This window comes from Lotus japonicus, chromosome 2 (assembly GCF_012489685.1).
Source record: "Lotus japonicus ecotype B-129 chromosome 2, LjGifu_v1.2".
Taxonomy (NCBI): domain Eukaryota; kingdom Viridiplantae; phylum Streptophyta; class Magnoliopsida; order Fabales; family Fabaceae; genus Lotus; species Lotus japonicus.
Genome location: NC_080042.1, coordinates 46,971,090 through 46,986,235, shown reverse-complemented (window position 1 = coordinate 46,986,235; position 15,146 = coordinate 46,971,090). Strand labels below are relative to the sequence as shown.

General features: G+C 37.5%; 1 protein-coding gene across 6 annotated transcripts; it reads left to right on the top strand.

Moving 5' to 3' along the window:
- The first annotated feature begins 5,836 nt into the window (after positions 1 to 5,836).
- On the top strand, positions 5,837 to 9,484 carry LOC130738139 (uncharacterized). Of its 6 annotated transcripts, XR_009019233.1 has the most exons (5): positions 5,837 to 6,359; positions 6,626 to 6,683; positions 6,855 to 6,935; positions 7,203 to 7,282; positions 7,345 to 9,484. XR_009019233.1 is itself a non-coding variant. In XM_057590052.1 (4 exons), exons 1-4 carry the CDS (start codon positions 6,211 to 6,213, stop codon positions 7,462 to 7,464), a joined length of 384 nt encoding a protein of 127 aa, XP_057446035.1. In that variant the 5' UTR covers positions 5,837 to 6,210; the 3' UTR covers positions 7,465 to 9,484. The 6 variants fall into 6 exon arrangements, 1 of the variants encoding a protein (XP_057446035.1); XR_009019230.1 differs by having other exon boundaries at positions 7,203 to 9,484; XM_057590052.1 differs by lacking the exon at positions 6,855 to 6,935 and having other exon boundaries at positions 5,837 to 6,336.
- Positions 9,485 to 15,146: the final 5,662 nt, after the last annotated feature.

Below are 15,146 nucleotides of genomic sequence, written 5' to 3'. Positions count from 1 at the left end.
GAAACATCCTGCACTTGACTGCGTCTGATGTCGCGTTGATCACCATTTTTGTATTGAAGTAGAGAAGGTGATCCTTCGGATCAGTTCGGTTGTTGTAAGACTCCAGCACTAGGTTCTTCATGTTATCTGGAACGACAACTCCTCGCACCTCCACTGAAAAAGGCTCAAACTCAGCAACCACTACTGCTTCGCGAAGTCCTTCGTCCTGTTGTTCAAGGCGTAGGAAATGGAGTTGTGCTGGCAAACACTCATTTCGCCGTTGAATGTCGGTGACACTACAATTCATTCATCGCTAGTCTCTTTGTGTGACTGTCAGCTGAGGCGACGAAAACGAAACCGGCGTCGGAGTTTCCTGCCATGAAACCGGAGAAGGCGATAGCGGAGGAGTCGGAGAAGATGGAGGGGGTGGAGGAACCGGCTGCTTCAGCCACACCTCCTCGCGTTGTCCCTGTTCCGATTGAACGCGTTGTTGTCGACTGCGAGTTTCCATCATAAATTGCTTAAAGAATATTGAGAATCAAGGAATTTCGCAGAAGTCAACGAACTTGACAGCGATCAGAGCTTCTTTCAACTGTGCAACCAATCCACGTGATCCATGAGTATAAATTTTATAGTTCCTCACAGACGGCGCCAAATGTTCTTGCCATGAACATTGAGAGATGGTATAGCCCCTAGACTAGAGAGATTGCACTTAGAGAGAGAATATAACTGAATTTCATGTGTTATTTAGCAAATGCTGGGCCTAGCATGTGTAAGTGCCTCGGTTGGGCCTCGCTGGAGGAGTAGACGGGTAAGCCCTTGGCCTGCGCCCCCCTTCGTTAGAGGGTTATTCTCATGAAATCTTATTCAATAATATATATCTTTTTCTGTCAAAAAAATAATAATATAATTATTATAATATATGAAAATAAGAGTCTTACAATTGCAATGCTTTTAAATTGTTCAAAGGAGGTTATCGTTTAGAGTTTTGTGAAGCAAATCGGTTCTTGTAGAGATAGATGAGGGTTTTGTTGGGGTTTTTTTTTTATAGGCAATGAAATATATATATTGAAGAGAAGGTACTTCATATTTCAGGGTTTTATTTTGTGTAGTGATATGGTTTGTTTGATTAGCTCTCGAGATGTTTCTTTCTCAGTTTTTTGTATTTTAGGTGGCGTTCTCCGGATAGGTTACTTGGTGTGGCCTAGGGGGTTTGTTTCTTCCCTTCCTCTACACGTGTTTGGCTAAGTTGTTTGTTCTAAATTTGGGATTATTTTCCTTTCTTGAAGGATTGTGTATTCTTTTCCCTTACATTAATAATTTTTTTTTCAAAAAAAAAATAACACCCGAGATTTATTTCGAGTAAAATTAACCTAATTTAGTGGGCATATTAGTATTTTGACATTATCATAAAGAATTCAATTCATGACACTTAAAAATTAACACCCAATATTTACTTTCGGTGATTGAGACAATTGCACATTTTGAATGGGATAGTATTTAACGATTTTTTTTTTAGAAATACCAAATATATAAATGAAAGGCCTCAACCCAATATTACAGAGTCAAGAAACTGAACATAACTCATAAAAACTACAACAAGCTATTAGAAGAAAATATAAAAGCAGAAGCCACACAGAGCCATAAGCAAAAGCATAAGTGAAAAGAAAAAGAGGCAAAATGGAAAGGAAAACAATCATAAAAACAACAACAGCCACAAAGCACTGAAACACGAAACAACAACAAATAACTTGCCCAAGGCCACACAACTCGCTAATGTAAAAAGTAGAAGAAGGAGAGTTGTAGGGGAGCACTCAATTCCACACGAGAACAACTTGCAGGAGACCACCAATTCTCAGTTTTAATTCAAAACTGGATCTAGTAGAAGATTGCAGTAGCAGATTAATCCTTCATTTCCAAGCAGACCCATAAGAGTTCATCTCTAGAAACACCACATTTTGCAAGATTGTTCACCATGTCATTTGTTGTCGGTAAATATGTTGAATCCCGAGGCAATTGACTTGTTTAACCAAGAAATCAATCTAGTTCAAGATCATTTTACAAGGCCCTTGGTCATCTTGATTTCATGTTTGCCCAGCCCACAACCATTGAGCAATCGCTCTCGATGCAGATGTTGCTAAAGCAGAAATGATGACAAAAAAGAAGGGCTGGCAGAATGGATTGAACCTCCACTTCAAAAGCTAATATGTGACTTATACTCTTAGAGAAGTAGCCCAGAATGTCACTGTTGTGGTTGCAAAGCACACCACCTACTCCACATGGCCCGTGATTACTTTGTGATGCCCCGTCGACGTTCAATTTCAGACAACCCAAACATGGGGGTTACCAAACTACTACCCTTGGACGAGCTATTAGTTTATTGACTTTTATACTGCAGAAGTTAGAAGGAAACTGATTTATATCATATGGGCAATCCTTCCAAAGAGCTTTTGTCCACCATGCTACCTTTAGGATATGCATACGCTAGACCTGATGATCATTGAATTGTTTGTTATTTATGTAGATCCAAATTGACCAAACCATAGCGTACGGGGTTAGATTCTAAAGTACCATATCTGATACAGCAGCAAAAGAGGTCCATTCTAACTAGGGATGGCAATGGGTCGGGTAGGGTGCGGGTTTTGCCAAACCCAAACCCAAACCCGAAATTAAAAACCCACACCCGCACCCGCACCCGAACCCGAAATGGGTGGTGAACTTAAACCCACACCCGAACCCATTGGGTTTCGGGTTCACCCGACCCGTACCCACACCCGCACACAACCTCAAACAAACAGTTGAACTCGGAAACCCGACCTGAAAAAGACTGTGAAGAGAGCTATATTATGTAATGTAACATTGTAATTGCCATGTTACTGTTAAATTAATATGCAAGATGCTGCATATATTGTATTGCACAAGCAGAATACTTAGGTTTCACTTATACAGATCCGGGTTCGGGTAGGGTTCGGGTGCGGGTTTGGCCAAACCCAAACCCGAACCCGAAAGTGATCGGGTAAAACCCGAACCCGAACCCGAACCCATTTAACTCGGGTTTTCACCCAAGAAATCGGGTCGGGTCGGGTCGGGTGCCCATGGGTTCGGGCTTCTCTGCCATCCCTAATTCTAACACCAATTCCAACAGAAAAGAGCAACTTCTGGAACAGCTAATAAATCTTCATTCACTGCACTAAAACATCGGGAAAAGTTATCTAGTTAGACCATCCCGATAAAGATGACTAATACATGGAAAGAAATCTAGCAATTAGTGCCAACTATCTAGCCCCTTAATTATCCCTTGTGCTTTAAATATAACTTTACCTACCCTTCGCGCCTCTCTCGCCTTCTATCGTGGCTGATTACTTGACCCAGAACTCTTCAAATTTCGCCAACATAGTTTGAATTGAAGAGGTGCGCCGCCGAGAGTTTTTTTCTTTGATTCAGACTGATGTACTTGCCTCTATAGCTTCTTCTTTTTAATAGACAAATGTTCGTTGTTAGTAATGGTAATAAATTAGTCATCCTCACAGTTTGAACCTATGGTTCTTCATTTCTTTTTCATTATTATGACTACTTAAAAAACAATAATTATTTATTCACACCTCAAAATGAGGTGAAATGAGGTGGAGGAAGAGAGAGATAGGAAGAAAAGAAAAAGTAAGAGTGAGAAAGTATAAGATGTGATAGATGATAAGAGGAGAGAGATATAAATAAAAATAGGTGAAAATGAAGTTTATAAAAAAAGAGGTGTGTATATATCATTACCCCTTAAAAAAAACCCATAATCATTAAGCATTAATGCTTAACCAAACTGATGACACATGGCATCAAGCAATATCCAGAATTGGGAAGATCATGGACAAAGGACGATTCCGTAACTTCTTCTGAGAAAGAAAATGAGATTGGTAAATAGTGAATGCAGATTTTATTTTCAAACTATTTTTTTTTTATATGGGAAAGATAAACTACACCCTTCAAGAATTTAATCATGGACCTTCACAACTCAACCCATATGTCTCTTACCTCTTACCACTTGAGCTATCATTGGAGGCTATTTTCAAACTAATTAGAAAGATAAAATCATTTTAATTAAATTAAAGAAAATATTGTAGAAAATAACAATATTTTACAAATTACATTAGCATATTACTTTTAAACCATTCTAACCTAAGGGCTCGTTTGGCACGCTGTATTAGACATGATAGTATAAGCTTATACAATACATTATGAGTTTATCCATTGTTTGGTGATGACATTGTATTGTATAAGCTTATCCATCTAAGTCCTCTTATACGTTAAAAGGACGTATTATTTAATCCATCATGTGAGTGATGGATAAGGCATGATAAGGTTGTGACGTATAAGTCACCATCACCATTCACCACCACCCTCCATTGCTGCCAACTTACACCACCATTGGCACCACCACCACCATCAATGTTGCCGCCACCACCCGATCACCGCCACCGCCGCCGCCGCCACCACCGCCCTACCGTCACCATCACCATAATTGTCGCCACCACAACCCTATCGCCACCACCACCATAATCGCCGCCACCACTCTATTGCCACCACCGCCACCACCGACACCATAACCACCACCCTATCGCCACCACCACCACCATTGCCTCCACCCTCCACCGTCGCCGCCACCGCCTTACAACCACCACCACCACCCTATCGTCGCCAACACCACAACCACCATCGTTGCCACCACCTGATCACCACCACCGCCACCGCCGCCACCACCGGTGTTGCCGCCACCGCCACCACCACCGCCGCCCTACCGCCACCACCGACACCACAATCACCATATCGCCACCACCACCATAATCGTCGTCACCACTCTATTGCCACCACCGACACCACAACCACCACCCTATCGCCACCACCACCACCATTGCCTCGACCCTCCACCGCCTTACCACCACCACCACCACCCTATCATCGCCACCACCACAACCACCATCGCTGCCATCACCACCACCAACCTATCTCCACTGTCACCACCACCACCACCAACACCAACCTACCACCATTGCCACCACCACCACCAACCTACCACCACTTCCATCACCACCGCCACTACCGTTAAAATCATCTCCATATTTGATTTTTATTATATATCATTATTCAATACTTCATTACACATAAAATTGCATTAATTTAAACGATATGGTAAATTATACAGAGTATGGCCAAACGCTGGATAGTATAAGAAAGTTATCAGGACTTATACTATCAGACCTAATACTATCAGGTCTTATACTACCAGGTCTTATACTATACATCGCACCAAACGGGCCCTAAATATTTTATACATTGTACAATGATGGAGAATGATTCCGAACTCCATGCTAGCTTCAAGACCTCGACACCACGTGATAAATGTGAGTTTGGTTTAATTCTCTTTGTGTGAACACTACACCAGAAAATGGCTTTTTACAGCGCCCCTATTACAGCGCTTCGCCTAGCAGGCGCTGTAAAAACAAAAAGACGGAGCGGATTATAGGATTTAATAGCGGTTAAACAATAAACCGCTGTAAAATCATTACTTATTAACAGCGGTTAATTTTGCAGCCGCTGTAAACACAAAAACGCGGAGCGGATAATAGGATTTTATAGCGGTTATGTTCTAAACCGCTGTAAATACTTGGGTTCCACTATTTACAGCGTGTATCTACTAACCGCTGTGAATAATATATGCTGAAAATTAAAAAAATGTTTCATTTTGGATTCGAAACCGGGTACATCAAAAAATTGCATGACTTCTTACCACTGGGCTCGAGTGAGCTTTTATTAAATGTGTTGGTTTTTATATATAAGTATATTATATTGAATTCGTACCCCACTAACAAAACCCAGTAACTGTAAACCCTATTCTTTACCACACTTCACTCTCTCGACTCTTAACCTCTTCTCCTTCTCTGAAACGCGTTTTACCTCTGCCTCCACCGTCCTTGCCGCCGCCGGAGACGTCCTAGCCGGCGTCGGAGCCGTCCTTCCCGCCGCCGTCCTTCCCGCTCTTGTTTTGTGTTCCTTTGTGCACGGTTCTTGCCATCTTAACCTCTGTTCCATCTCTCAAAAGCTTGCTGCACCTTGTGCCTCCACCGTCCTTGCCGCCGCCTCCGTCCCTGCTGCCCCGTTGTCTCTTTGAATTCAGAAACGCAATGGAGTCTCTCTCAGGAATCAAACCCTTTACTCTCTCGCGCGAATCAAATCCCTAGTTCGATGGAGTCTCCTGTGGGCAGCTCCTATAGACGTCTTCTATTGCCACTCCTTCTCTTCCGTTCTGTGCGCGGCTCCTCCGTTTCTGTGCGCACACATCTATTCTTCTCTGTGACAGCCATCATACTTGTACGATTTCCTCTCCAAAACTGGTAACCATTGTCTTCTCTCTAATTTTCTGTAGCTGGTAACCCTATTTGCTTTGCTTCTCTAACCTTTTCTCTAAGGGGGCTATATGGAGTTAGGTGAATTGATGGGCGACTGGGTGTAAAATTGGGTTTATTCTATGATTAAATTATTTAATTTCTTAATTTCTTAGATTTACCAGTTCTGTTCTTTTGTTTCTGGTGAATGGTGCAAAGTTTCATTGTAAAGGAAATCGTTTAGATAATTGTAAGTAGTTTTTTTCTGTTGACAGTTTTGTTGTATCAAACAAGCCAACAGATGGGAAGCGTTTTATCTGATCCCTTGGGAAGGTAATCTTTCATACCTAGTCACTACTCACTAGTTGTTTCATTCAGGTACTCCCTTAATACAAGCTTTGGCCCTGATATGTGCTTATCATATAGTAGCAGTTTTATGTATGTATCAAGAAGTGTTTCTTGTTAACTACTTCTCTAACTAAAAACAGTTTTTGAATCATTCAGGTATCAAAGTGAGCACAGCTTCAAGATATATTGATTATATTCTGCCCCCTGAATAATGGAATCATAAATCTTGTGGACGTGGTAGTGTCTATCTTAGTTTAGTTTGTTACTTTTACCACTTTATTTGGATTTTAAATTGTACTAAATAATGAAGGTTGTGGTTCTTGGATATATCAAGATCTGATGCAGTAAAGGCTCAACATATTAAAAGAAGCTATCATACAAGTTTAAGTTCAATGATGCTTTGTTTCAGTCACATTCTTATTGTTCAATGTGAATTGTATTTTATGTTCAAGACTTTCCTGCAGGGTCATGCTTGTTGTATTGATGGTTGTTCTTACTATGCAGCTTTTACTCTTGCAAGCTTCTTTGAACGCTACAAGAACTTGGACCTTGCTAGGAATTTTCAATTTCCAACCTTGAGACAGGTTATTTCTTGCTCAAGGATCATGCTTTACACCATTCAAACTAACATGTGTATCTGTTTCAGAATAGTCTTGAGACTAAGATAGAGAAGTCAAGGAAGAAACTGAAGGAGATAAATAATAGAGCTAAGAAGATTTGTGGAGTAAATAAGGTAATTTTCCTTTCTCAACTAATATCAAATTAGAGTTACTTACCATTTGCTTGATGTGTATAATGAGATTGCTTAGTTTTGTATTCTATAAACCTTCAGTGAAACTGATTTTCACGTCCTTTTCTTCTTTTGATCACACTTTGTCCTAGTCTTCAATAGCAACCCTAGGATAAATCCAGCACACCTCTTACAGTTTTTGAATTGATTATGTTAGTTAGTACTTCTTTGGTTGAGATTGGATATTACACATGAGAGATTAAATTCTAGCCTTGCTCTAATAATTGTTTCTACCTTGTTAGAATAAAAGAGATGATAATTAATACTGGTATATCCAGTTTAATATTGGTAAAGAAAATAGTTCATTTGATTGCTTCAATTGCAATTGGCAGCAAAACATGAGTACATTGGAGTGAAAGAGAAAATCATCTCTTCTAGCTTTCTCTAGTACCTGCTTTGATATTTAACCTTTCATACATTTAAAGTTAATTGTACTTTAATTGATTTTTATAGCTGTTTCATTGTAAATTTTATTTAGCATTTTGTAAATTTTTTCCCCCTCATTAAGTTTCCTAGTTTTGTTCCTGCTTGGTCATGAGTAAATACAATTTAGGATTTTTTGAAAACTAATTGGTTTTATGTTAATCTGCTAAGCTTGGTGTACTTGTAGTCATTGGAAATTAACAGGGGATTGAAAACAATAGTAGCCTTAGACTATGTTTACATACGCACAGTACTCTTTTTATGATTGGAGCACTAATCCAAGGTACTCCCTGAGCAATCTATGAGACCATAATTGAATAGCTGAATGTTGATTGTCAAGTCCGTGGTTTTGCTACTCTCCTTTTATTATTTGATGCCTTATCTTTCATGCTTTCGTCTAACTTTTTTTGTTAATTGTTGTTCATAATTAGTTTGGTAGATTGGGATAATATGGATTGAAAATGGATATTTGCGAACCGTGGTGGAACCGCTGTAATATATATTATCAAATACAGACAAAAACAAAAACAAATTACAGCGGTTCCGTGGTGGAACCGCTGTAATATATATTATCAAATACAGCGGTTACCGGCTGAAACCGCTGTAAAAGAAGACTCAAGTACAGCGGTTATTCTAGAGAACAACTGTTGTAGGTCTGTATTTACAGCGGTTTTATTAAATCAACCGCTGTAAATAATGCATCTTTTACAGCGGTTAGAACCGCTGTTAAGGCTTTTGCAGCGGCGAGATCTACAGCGGTTCTGGACCGCTAAAAACCGCTGTAAAAGGCAAAAAAAAGCGCTGTAAAAGCCATTTTTTTGGTGTAGTGGAAATTGAACTAACAAATAAAGAGTTAGAAATAATAGTAGAAAATGATTATGGGTCATGGAAACGAGCCCTGGACTTTTGTGGGGCTGAAGAAGAGAGAAAAGACCATAAATCCATAATGGCATAATATACACGCGTCAACTGTTAATTGTTGTTGGCTCTTCCTACTGGTTTTGAAAGGCATGGCAGGGATTGACTTGGGTAGTTATAGGTCTACGTAGAAGCCTACAAGGATGCATGGTAACAGCTACCAAAGAATGAGTGTACTTTGGTTGTTAACACCAAATATTTCGTACCCTTAAAATTCAATTAAACATAATTTTTTTAGTAATAACTTATTCACACTTTATTCTATCTCCTGTCTAATTTTCACACATTTTTTTTATATATATTTTTTTGCGTTTTTTTGTTACATCACGTATTATATCACTCATTTTTTTGTTTTTCTTATTAATCTTTTAAGATGTATGTGGAAAAGAGAGATGAACAAAACATAATTCAATTTTTTGGTTACGGGTGCATGTATCAGAACAAGGGTAAATTTTGGATGACTTAGTGAAATAACATTATGTCTTAACCAATGTATGTAGCACCTCGACTTTCACAGGTCACAATTGTAGTCTTTCTAAAATAAATATGCTGAAGTTTCTCAAGAAACCATAAACGTGGATAACTTTTTTCATTTTCAAAGTGTTTTTCCTAACAATATCATGCACAGGCACAGCTTACGACAATAAGTAATTATAAACCCATAAATAAATACTCCCTCCGTTCCTAAATACTCCCTCCGGTCCTATTTATAAGCAGCAAAAAAAAAAATCACATAGTTTAAGAAATGTAGTTAAACTAGATAAAATGCATTAAATATGTCTTGAATCAAAATAAACTTCCAAAATTACCCTTTGTTATTAGTGTTGGAAAGTGGGAAAGAGAGAGAATAATTAATGAGACACATTTTACAAGCTAGAATTAATAAGGGCATCATTGGAAAAAAATAATTAATATAGCTCAAACTTTCATTTGGTTCTTATAAAAAGGACCAAGATTTTTCTTCTCTTTCATGCTTATAAATAGGACCGGAGGGAGTAACTGATACTAATTTGGTTCTTTTTTTTGTTCCTATTTAACTGATACTTTTACAATTTCAAGAGAACATTAATGCTACTTTATCAATTGTGCCCTTCATTTATTGTTGGTAGGAAAATTGAAAAGTTAGAATTGATAAGAGAGATAGAGGATATAATAGGAAGTTAAATAGTAATTTTAGTAAAACAAGAATATTAATTGCTACTTCTTAATATTTGTGCCACAACCTTAAAGTATCAGTTATATAGGAACAGAGGGAGTATATTCCACAAAGCCCACATGCAAACATCAGTCGTCCATTAGTAGTACAATATACAATAATGTAGGGGATTTAAGCACCTCGATTGCACGGAGTAGTAGAGCGAAAAATTACAGATAAAGCACACAACATCTTTGGTCACGCAGTTCGACAAATTGTGTCTACCTTTGCGGTTATAGAGTAGCTATATAGCTCTTTTGTATTACTTGTGCCATGAAGCATGTGGTACCAACAGGGCCGGCCCTAGGCCTGTGCAAGCAGGCCCACAGCCCAGGGCCTCCAAAAAGAAGGGGCCCCAAAATAAAAAATTTCATTAAACGTTTATCATAAAACAAAACGCTAAATTATTAAAGTAAGAGATGTTAGTACTGTTGGCAACATTAAGGCTAGTTATAACATCTCCTCCCTTAGTGCCCAGGTTCGAATCTGACTTGTTACATTTTGTATGATGTTTTTTAAATTTTTTATTTTAAACATTTATATAACGGAATTAGTGACGGAAACTTTCGTCACAAAAGTAGCGACGAATTATCTGCTAAATTTCTTAAATAAGTGTAACATATTTTTGAATTTGTTGATGCTATTTACAATTTAAATAGATAATGTTCTTTAAAAAAATTATTATGGGTCCATTTTATTATTTGCTCAGGGCCTCCAAAATGTCGGGACCGGCCCTGGGTACCAAGTACAATTTTTAGGGTTACTTTGTTATCCTATTTATAGTGGATTCTATTGATCTCTATTTAACAATAAAATCCTAATAAATCCTATAATAATCCCTTAAAACCTTTTACAATCCACATTAAATCAAATCCTAATAAACTAAATATTTTAGTCCAAAATATAATGAGTCAAATCTCAACAATCTCCACCTTGGCGAATTTTGAACTCCCCCTATGAAGATCTGCTGCTTTAGTTTCCTGATTCTGTTTTCTTGGATTGAACTCCATCTTGCTCAACACCCTGTTGCTTCACTCCTCCACCTTGGCATCCATCCACTTCTCCTTCCCCGGCGTGGCCATCACCTCTTGAAAGTAGACAGATCTCCACCTTGTTCCGTATCTTATAGATCTGTCGGTTTCTCCTCTCACAACGACTTCTGCAATCCTTGTTGACCTCCCTTCGCAGCGGAAGATATCAACCGTCACTATGGTTACTAACCATTGGCCCCTTCGTAGAAGTTACCCGGCCGTTACCATGCCATCGACCCCTCTGCGGAAGTTGTCCAGCTGTTACCATGGTCCCACGAACCATCGGCTCTGATACCACTTGTAGGGGATTCAAGCACCTCGATTGCATGGAGTAGTAGAGCGAGAAATCACAGATAAAGCTCACAGCATCTTTGGTCACGCAGTTCAGCAAATTGTGCCTACCTCTGCGGCTATAGAGTAGCTATAGCTCTTTTGTATTACTTGTGGCATGAAACATGTGGTACCAAGTACAACTTTTAGGGTTACATTGTTATCCTATTTATAGTGGATTCTATTGATCTCTATTTTACAATAAAATCATAATAAATCTTATAACAATCTCTTAAAACCTTTTACAATCCACATTAAATCAAATCCTAATAAACTAAAGATTTTAGCCCAAAATATAATGAGCTAAATTTCAACAAACAATGATATGAACAAAAAATGTAGTCAAATTCAAATACAGTATCCAAAGCTCAAGACTTTACATGTTCGACTTACTCCTTGTGATTCCCATGCAGGAGAATCACACAAAAAGTAATACGTCAGGGACCTACCCTTCCTCAAAATTCATACATTTGTTGGTCAGCAACTAAACACCTTACTATCTTGTAGTAGACAACTACCCTACTATATATACACTACTACCCCACTATCAGAATCATGTTATCACATCTCTGCCCAGCATACAAGCATACCTAGTCAATACCTATGGTAAGTCTATATGTCATGCTTGGCAATGCTCATTGTATCCGGATATAAATGTCTGCTCCATACATGGTATACGAGACAACACTCAACCAATTTGATACTCGATCCAATATCGACCTCTAACTAGTGAATGTCTCTTAAAAGATCCATTTGGTCATCACTAGTTGAAGGCATGACCACTTCATCATCCTCATAACAGAGGCATGACCGCTCCACCATCTGGACAGAATGTATGTATGCATGATGTGAATAAAGGTTAGCCAAACAAACGGGAACACCCTCACCAATGTTCACATTTCTCACTAAAAATAGTTGTATCGGGGACCCCCCGTATGGAGTCTGACTGCCAAATCATCAATGGTTGCACTCTGATCCAAGTAACCGAATTTTCACCACGATGATTCACCCCGCTCAAGGTGGACGAGTCCTCATGTTCATCTTTCTTTCCTCAAACGCACTTGAATAAAAGACCCCTAATTTAAAAACTCTTTTCATTATTCACGCAAGATATCAAGTTTTTACATAAATCATTAGTGAATTTATTCCTTTTCGATAACCTTAGTGAATTAATGGAAGTCCTCATCCCTTAGTAGTTTTCAGAAAAATATCTTTACTTTCTCAAAAAACATAGTTCCATAACATTGCTTTTTTATGTAGATTTCATAGTGTTAATAGGGAATTGCATTCAAGAGATTCAATTTGTTCAATCATTTCTAGATCAAAATTTTTGCATCATGGACCTTGGAAAGTTAAGATTTTTCTTGCACTTGAAATTGCTAGATCCAAGTCTTCTATTTTGCTCAATCAAAGAAAGTATATTTTAGAATTATTGGAAGATATTGGTTTTGTTGCTTCCAAACCTGCTGCTACTCCTTTTTACCCTTCCACCGAATTAGCTTCTACAAAAGGCACTCCTCTTCTTACTGATTTATTTGCTTATATGAAATTCATTGAAAGGTAATATATCTGACAAATACAGGGCAAGATATATCCTATTATGTCCAGCATCTCAGTCAATATCTTTCCAACCCTTTGCCCACTCATTTTAAAGCTGCTCAAAGAGTTCTTAGGTACCTAAAGTCATCTCCTGCAAAGAGTCTCTATACAACTAGCTCTTTGAAATTGCATGGATTTGCTGACTCAAATTGGTCTTACTGCCCCGATACCCGCAGGTCAGTTATTAGATATTATGTTTTGCTTGGCTCTTCACTCATTTCATAGAAATCTAAGAAATAAGGGACGGTCACTAAATCCTCCACTGAGGCAAAGTATAGAGCTCTTGGTCACTTGACTTTTGAAATTCAGTGGCACAATTATGTGTTTGATGATTTCAAAATTACATTTACCAAACCTGCATCGATTTATTGTGATAGCAAGAAAAGAAACTGCTATTAATCTAATTGTCAGTTTACAAATAGTTTTGGGACTAGTTAACCATTTAGGTCAGCTAAGAAATCAACGTAGTCATTCGCTAATCAAGTGATTACTTGATGAGGAAAGGACTATGTTCCTTAATGCAGGTTCTTATAAGACACGCACCAACACTTTATGCATATGATACATGTGTAATTAATCATTAATTAATTTAGTTCATTTTGATGAACCAACCTACCTACAACGAAAGCAATCGTTTCTCGTTTTATAAGTTTAGCAATATAAAAATGGGTTGTCTAAATGACCTATGATAAAGTTTGAGTTAAATAACTCACTATCCAATTACATTGGAGATAAATGAATTGGAATTTATATATTTTATTTATTAATTTTTTCCAACTCATTTATCTTCAATGTGATTGGATGATGAGTTATTTAACCCAAACTTTATTATGGATAATTTAGAAAACCCAAAATTAAAAAGCATATCCCAGGTCATCCAAGATAGGATAAGGTGACCCAGTAAACGAGTTGACTTTCCTCATTAAACCGCCTTTAATATAAAGTGTTAAACAATACCCAACACACACGAAAAAAGAAACCGTGCCATCAATACTCAACCAAATTGAACAATTCAAAATCAATATATAAATTTTTTATGTCGTAATTCAATACTCCCTACCAATTAAATATGATAATTATGGTGTTTGCTGTGGTACCTTAATTTAAATGAGGGTACGGTACCTTAAATGATGTAAAACCTCTTAATCTCCAATTTTTTTAACTTCTAAAAGCCTCTAGCATAATCATTCATGAGCATTTTAATAGATTATCTCATTATCTTGTCGTTCGTCAGACACCAATTTCCATATCTCACCCTTATTGTGGTCGATAACTCTCTTGTTCTTTCTTCGTATACAATTTCACTTCCACCCCTAGTTTCTGACTTAAAAGAGCTACAACAACTGGCATGATGTCTAAGATTCTAACAAAAGTTAAAAGGTTTAAACTTTTCTCTTTCTCTGCCCTTCAATTTCACAATTTCATCTAATCAGGGTACCGTAACCAAAAGAATTTCAGGGTACCACAGAATTTACCTGACATAATTATAATCTCATTTCTCTCCTACCAATTAAATATGTGTCAAATGAATATGATAATTATAATCTCATTTTTAATTTTTAATTTGTGTGATACTAATTAATTTGTGAGACATAAAAAGAAACATGAGAACAGAGGATATACTCCCTCCATTCCTAAATAACTGATACTAATTTGGTTCTTTTTTTTGTTCCTATTTAACTGATACTTTTACAATTTCAAGAGAACATTAATGCTACTTTATCAATTGTGCCCTTCATTTATTGTTGGTAGGAAAATTGAAAAGTTAGAATTGATAAGAGAGATAGAAGATATAATAGGAAGTTAAATAGTAATTTTAGTAAAACAAGAATATTAATTGCTACTTCTTAATATTTGTGCCACAACCTTAAAGTATCAGTTATATAGGAACGGAGGGAGTATTACAATTGACGAATGGGTCCTGTTTGAATCTTGTTCTTGATGAGCACAAGAGCCGAGAGACGTGTTTTGACCATACAATTGAGGTTCATTAAAATTTTCACCCATTTGCTACTGAAAAATATTTTCACAACGCCCCATTAATTATAGTATTTTTTTTAAATCAATACCTAGCTAACTGTTCTCTTCTATCTTTCGTGTAACACCACATGTAGTGATATAGATGAGTAATTAAATGTGCCTCATTGATGGGAAAGGAATGT